This window comes from Bos mutus, chromosome 3, assembly GCF_027580195.1.
Source record: "Bos mutus isolate GX-2022 chromosome 3, NWIPB_WYAK_1.1, whole genome shotgun sequence".
Lineage (NCBI taxonomy): Eukaryota > Metazoa > Chordata > Mammalia > Artiodactyla > Bovidae > Bos > Bos mutus.
Genome location: NC_091619.1, coordinates 3,265,836 through 3,273,025, shown reverse-complemented (window position 1 = coordinate 3,273,025; position 7,190 = coordinate 3,265,836). Strand labels below are relative to the sequence as shown.

The 7,190-nt window shown below is 38.6% G+C and overlaps 1 protein-coding gene across 1 annotated transcript; it reads left to right on the top strand.

Moving 5' to 3' along the window:
• Nucleotides 1-8: 8 nt before the first annotated feature.
• Nucleotides 9-5,825, top strand: PIGM (phosphatidylinositol glycan anchor biosynthesis class M). Its single transcript, XM_005903871.3, has one exon. The coding sequence runs from the start codon at nt 136-138 to the stop codon at nt 1,405-1,407; it is 1,272 nt and encodes a 423-aa protein (XP_005903933.2). The 5' UTR covers nt 9-135; the 3' UTR covers nt 1,408-5,825.
• The last annotated feature ends 1,365 nt before the right edge of the window (nt 5,826-7,190 follow it).

The following is a 7,190-nucleotide window of genomic DNA, read 5'->3' as shown; positions in this document are numbered from 1 at the left end:
TGCCGGAAGTTGTTTTCGATTGGCCGCCTAGCTGATAGATGTACAGGCAACCTGAAGCGAGGAACCGAAGCGAGGGTTAGACGTTTCAGGACAATTTGTGAACTGGGGACTGAGCTGCTGTGGTGCCGTCAGATCATGAGCCCGACCACACACTGGGGAGATAAGTTCCTGAATCTGCGGGTGCCCCCCGCCGGGGTATTTGTTGTGGCCTTCTTTGCCCGAGTGGCTCTGATTTTCTATGGGGTTTTCCAGGACCGGACCCTGCTCGTGAGGTATACAGACATCGACTACCAGGTCTTCACGGACGCCGCGCGTTTCGTCACGGAGGGGCGCTCCCCTTACCTCAGGGCGACATACCGATACACTCCCCTGTTGGCGTGGCTGCTCACTCCCAATATCTATCTAAATGAACTGTTCGGAAAGTTTCTCTTCATCAGCTTCGACCTCTTCACCGCCTTCCTCCTATACCGGCTACTGCTTCTTAAGGGGCTGGGTCGCCGCCAGGCTTGCGGGTACTGTGTCTTTTGGCTTCTTAATCCCCTACCTATGGCGGTGTCCAGCCGAGGCAATGCGGACTCGATTGTCGCCTCCCTGGTGCTTATGACCCTGTACCTAATAGAAAAAAGACTCGTCGCGTGTGCCGCTGTATCCTATGGTTTCGCAGTGCACCTGAAGATGTATCCGGTGACCTATATCCTTCCCATTGCCCTCCACTTGCTTCCGGAACGCGACAGTGACGAAGGTCTCCGTCAATCCCGATATTCTTTCCAGGTTCGTTTGTACGAATTCCTGAAAAGGTTGTGTCATCGGGCTGTGCTGCTCTTCGTAGCAGTTGCTGGACTCACGTTTTTTGCCCTGAGCTTTGGTTTTTATTACAGATATGGTTGGGAGTTTTTGGAGCACGCCTACCTTTATCACCTGACCAGGCGGGATATCCGACACAACTTCTCTCCATACTTCTACATGTTGTATTTGACCGCAGAGAGCAAGTGGAGTTTTTCCCTGGGAATTGCCGCATTCCTGCCGCAGTTCATCTTACTTTCAGCAGTGTCTTTCGCCTATTACAGAGACCTTGTCTTTTGTTGTTTTCTTCATACGTCAATTTTTGTGACATTTAACAAAGTCTGCACCTCCCAGTACTTTCTTTGGTACCTCTGCCTCCTGCCTCTTGTGATGCCACTAGTGAGAATACCTTGGAGAAGAGCCGTGGTTCTCCTCATGTTATGGTTCATCGGGCAGGCCTTATGGCTGGCTCCTGCTTATGTTCTTGAGTTTCAAGGAAAGAACACCTTTTTGTTTATCTGGTTAGCCGGTTTGTTCTTCCTCCTTATCAACTGTTCCATCCTCATTCAAATAATTTCCCATTACAAGGAGGAACCCCTGACAGACAGAACCAAATATGACTGATATGCTCCAATTCTTCTGCGACTTGGATTCTGATTGTTCTGAATGGATCAGAGAGAGCTTTGGAGAAAATTTTTTTTGAACATCCTAAGCACTCTAGTGAAAGTTCAGTTTGGAGCATAAAACTATTCCAACAAATTTAAATGAATGTTTGCCTTACTTATAGAGGGGGCTCAATAACTGAGTTTCACCCTTTGGGAAATCTCAGGACTCATTCATCTGGGACATGATGGGAAGTAAATGTTCAGTTCAGTTCAGTCGCTCAGTCGTGTCCGACTCTTTGCGACCTCATGAATCGCAGCGCGCCAGGCCTCCCTGTTACATCGCCAACTCCCGGAATTCACCCAAACTCAGGTCCATCGAGTTGGTGATGCCATCCAGCCATCTCATCCTCTGTGGTTCCCTTCTCCTCCTGCCCCCAATCCCTCCCAGCATCAGAATCTTTTCCAATGAGTCAACTCTTCGCATGAGGTGGCCAAAGTATTGGAGTTTCAGCTTTAGCATCAGTCCTTCCAAAGAACACCCAGGACTGATCTCCTTTAGAATGGACTGGTTGGATCTCCTTGCAGTCCTCTTGTTTGAAAATGGAAGGGCTAATGAAATAATCAGATAGTAAAAGGTTTTTGTAGAAAGGACAGAGGAATACAGTCAAGAGATGAAATCTAAGCCAGTATTTGTTACAGTTATACTGTGGTACTGTCTGAAACTGTCTTTTATCCTTCACTTTTTTGTTCTAAGGCTTTCCTGATAACTGTGAAAACTCAAAGTGTTCCTAAAGTATAGCTTTTAGATATAAAGTGTTAAGTAATACTACTGAGGTTGGGAAAGTTAATTCTGTATTAAAAGTGGGGGCTTAGAAGGTAAAGAATCCAAAGAATTTAAATTATAGTCATGTTTCATGTATTTGTTTTATAACTTAGTTTTTCAGCACTTAATTCTAGTGGTATTAATTTACTGTTTGGCTTTATACAAAAAGGATTAAATTTAAATTCATCCATCTTGGGACTTCCCTGGTAGTCTAGTGGTAAAGAATCCACCTTGCAATGCAGGGGACTTGGGTTTGATCCCTGGTCAAGGAACTGCGATCCCACATGCCACAGAGCAATTAAGCCCATGTGCTGAAACAAAAGAATGAAGATCTCACACGTTGCAAATAAGACCCAGTGCAGCTAAATAAATATAAGTAAATAAATATTTTTAAAAAGATAAATTCATTCATCTTTAAACTTCTCAACATTTTAAAATAGCATCTTGCTTTTGTTGTGACATTTTAGAACTCTCTTTTGTCTCTTTGTTTCTAATTTTCTAATTACTAGAAAAGACTTTTAATACAGAATATAAGTTAATCAAGTATTATCAGTGTTGTTAAAATGATTAGAGATTTTAGGTGATAAAAAAATAAATAGTTAATAGGCATTTACCAGCTTAAAAATACCTCACTTATGAAAATTTTGTGATAGAAATGAAGACCTGCATAGGAGGCTCCTAAAAAGTATAAGAAGCATTCTGATAGCCATTAGTCTTCTAGACCAGGAAATTGATGGAGAGATTGTGAAAATGGGCTTTAGTAGCCAGATGCTTTTTCCTTATTACTCTTAATTTTCTAGGAAAAAATGCTTTGTGAGTTTCAAACAAGCAGGCTTAAAAAAAAAAAAAAAAACCCATCTAGATTGGGGACTCCCTAACACTCTAAATGTATTAGCAATGAGTGAGTTTGGTTTTATGATTTTGATAGTAAAAGATGAGTAATGTGACAACATTGTTCTTTCACTAAAACCAAAAAACTGCAGAGGAAGTAATATATTTCATGTCAGTTCAAGCCTAAAAAAGTCTGAAAATAAGATGTCTGTAGACAGGTCATAATTAAGAATGCTATTACTGGCAGCACTTCTTAAATGGATACCTTTTACAACCCACCATTAAAAAGAAGGGGGGAGTACTTCTCTGGTGTTTCAGTGGATAAGACTGTGCTTCCAATGCTGGGGGCCTGAGTTCAATCCCTGGCCAGGGAGCTAGATCCCACATGCCACCACTAAAGGTCCCATGTGCTGAAACTAAGACCTGGCAGAATGGACCCAAATAAATATTTAAAAAAAAAAAAAGAAGAAGATGAAGAAGGGGAGAATGGGTGACTTTGCATGGGTTGCTGTTTGGATGAAAGTAGCAGAGAGAATTAATTGTTGAGGACAGAGACCTTTCTTGTAACATTTAGTTTCATATGCAACCTTAACATTTGTATATGACTGTTCAATAGTGGCCTTCCAGCCACGGCAGTCTTACTTTTTTTCCTTCATCCTTTTATAATAATAATTAAAAAAAAATTTTTTTTCCTGGTCGAACTGGGAGGGAAAGGGAATCAGAAATAGATTTCCAACATCTCAATTTAATTGGTTTTTTGGTACTTTTAATAGTCACAAGTGTATTTACTTATTCATTTCTTTTTTACTTTAACATTCTTTGTTGTTACATTGTAACAACATTCTTTGTTGTAACATTCTTCATACTTACATTGAAATTGCTAAATAATACTCTATCATATAAATGTTCACATTATAAATGCATCATAAGAGTAAACATTTTCCACATTTTAAATTACCTTAACATTCTTAGAAATCAGTGGGGTTCTCTTGGGATTTTGGAGGGAATTTCATCAGCAAATCCTGCCTTATAAGAAATTCTCTACCAAAGAACTACAGGCATTTCTTAGAAGATGCTGAAAGTGTTCTCTTATGCTACAAGACATTTAGTAAATTAACTCAAGAAAAGATTTTATTTGGTCTCTTGGGCTTTTAAATTTTTTTCATTTGTTTTTGTTTTTTGGTTTTGTAAAATTTCTTGTCTTTTCATGTGCAGTCCTTTGGTTTCATTATTAATCCTATAACACTGTTATCATTTTATAATACTTTAAAATTGAATAGCACATTGGCTTTTTTCCTATATGACACTTTTTGGTCTTATGCCACCCTTTAAGATCAATATACCCATTTCTAGATAAACATTAATTATTAACATGTGAAGGATGCTTCTCAAGATGGTCTGTGTTCTAAACAGAGGGACTGCATGACTTTTTTTCTTCTGTGGTTGCCTTAATGTCTTCAAAATGTGGTCCCTAAACATCCCTAGATAAAGTCCCTGAATTAGGTCCATTGGAAAGGACCTCTTTCTGAAAACCATATTCTTTAGTTACTGACTTCTCATCACCTTGCTGAATGAGTCTGAGTGACATAACATGGTTTCAAAAGCTTTGCAGAACTTGTCTTTTAGTTAGTTCACTTGTTAAATATATTACTGAATATATCACTTCTTCAGCTGTTTTCTGTTGTACCACCCTTACCTCAGCCATCTGTGCAATGAGTAGAAATGAAAAGATGGAAAATTTCATGTGGGACAGTCCTTAAAAGCACTTGCTTGTTTGTTTCCCCGCCTCCCCACCCCCAGTGCTTTACCATGAACAGTTTTAAACATTACCCCTATGCCTACCATATCTAAGTTCAACAACTGACATTTTGCCATGCTTGCTTTATTTACATACAAGTTTTTCCTGAACCACACAAAGTTGAAAACATCATTGAACTTTACCACTAAGTACATCAGCATGCATTGCGTAAAAATACTCTTCCTGTAAAACTATTATATTGTTATCTAATATAATTTTGCATCCTGTCCATTTTCAAGTTTCTCCAATTATTTTGTGTTTAATTTTAAAGAATAGACATTCTTGGATATCAAAGATTCCCTGAAAGAGATGATAAATAATCCATAATTAGGAAGTTTGGATCTTTCCCTGTTCTTGAAAGCAAAGTGAGAACTAAGGGATTTACCTTCTATCAAAGTCGACCGAACAATTTTGTGCAAATCTTTCTGTCTTCCTCCTAAGAAAATGCAGGGCAGTAATCATCCCTAATAAGTTTTTCAAATAAAAGATTTCATGTTTAGATTTTTTTGGCTGGGCCATGAGCCTTGAGGGATCTCAGTTCCCTGATCAGAGATTGCACCCGGATCACGACAGTGAAAGCCAGAATCCTAACCACTAGGCCACCAGGGAATTCCCCGTGTGTAGATTCTTGATATCTACTTCTCTCTTCCAACAAGTGATTAACTGATTTTATATCTTGATGATAAGTTCTGGTTTTTCATGGCTAAATGATTTGGGGTACCTATTCTGCCATATATGGTTTCATTTAATTTTCACAGCAACACTTCAGAATTGATAATTGTACTTACATCTTATAGATGAATGAAGAAGCTCAAAGATTAAATGGCTTAGAAATAAATTACAGGGCTAGAATTTGAAGCACATTTTGCCAGACTACATGTCATAACCTTTCCACTATATTAGGCTTTGGGATTTTCCAAAGTGTCCAGATGCAATAGGTGGAGATTCTGACAAAATAAATGAAACTCAGCACTACTCTTAACAATTACCTTGCCAATCAATTTGTCCTTACTCTTTTATGTATTTGCTTGAGGGGCAGTTCTCTTGCAGTTGGGCAAAAGGTTCTGTCATTCCCCAACTTTAGTAATTCCAGACCTTTAATAACCCCTTCCCACATCCAAACCCTCTCACCAAATTGTATAATTTGTTACTGCTGACTTTGTAATGTCCTTTCCCTCCATAGTCTGGTCTAAGAAGTTGATTTGCTGAGCCACATGTTAGCCCTTCTATTTGTAAATCAATGGTTTCCAAATGATTATTGTTAAATTTCTCTTGCTCTGCAATGTACTTTCTGCAGGGTGCATTCATATGGTTAAAACTCATGTCCTGTACTAAAAGTATAGCAAACAAAAACACAGATTCATATAGTTTAGGTTCAAATCCCAGAGTGTAACCTTGGACAGATTTCTTCTATCTAGATAAATTAGTTTTCCATCTATGAATTGGGGATGATAATATAATCTTCATAGAATTGTTTGTAAGAATTAAATGTGTTAATATACCCAAAGTGCTTGTGCCCGCCTAGGACAAGCTGTTCCCCATCACCTCCCCAGGTTTCACTTCTGTTTACAAGCCTTTAAAGAAAGAACTCCTTTTAGAATCTACACTTAAGTCTTTTTCTCCCAATTTACTAGAATATAGGAAAAGAACCTGGATTTGTATTAAATAATTGTTTTAACTGCCTGTTAATATAAGCTTTATTTCTTCTAATTTTGATCTGGTTCTCTGAGAAGATAGTAGTTGTATGTGAGAATGTATGCACAGGTTCTTCAGATTTCTGGTTCTGACCTGACAGTTTTGTGTTTGTGCATTCGTGTCATACCTTGGCTGACAGTACACATTGGAGATTTGGCTCTAGCCCCTAAGTTACACAGCACTTCTTTTCTCCATTGTGTTGAGGGGTCATTCAAGGGTTGGCGTTATGTTGATGGAAGCACATGTCCTCTGTCTAGCTGAGAATCATCAGAATAATAGCGTAAGCATTTATTCAGTGCTGATCTAGGAGAACCATTCATTTAGTCAAAACAAGCATTCATATTCATTACCCTGAACAAAACCCAGACAAAATGGGAATATTTCTAGCTGCTCAGACACTTTGCTAATTGTTATGTCTGCTATATAAGATGAAATGACATAGTGACTATTTAAAGATAATTTGTAGTGTGAGTATTTGAAGCTCAGTGATTTCACAAAGGGAGTTTTTAACCTTTGCTCTCCATCCTTTTGGTGATTATTTACAGATCCAGACCTATGCCAAGTCTAATAATAGATGAGTAAGACAGGGTCCATACTCTTGAAGAGTTAACAGTAAAGACAGAAACATTAATATAATAAATTCTGTATGAGACCT

What these genes read in the sequence shown, in the direction of transcription:
- PIGM (XM_005903871.3), top strand. Translation starts at nt 136, where the DNA reads ATGAGCCCGACCACACACTGGGGAGATAAGTTCCTGAATCTGCGGGTG.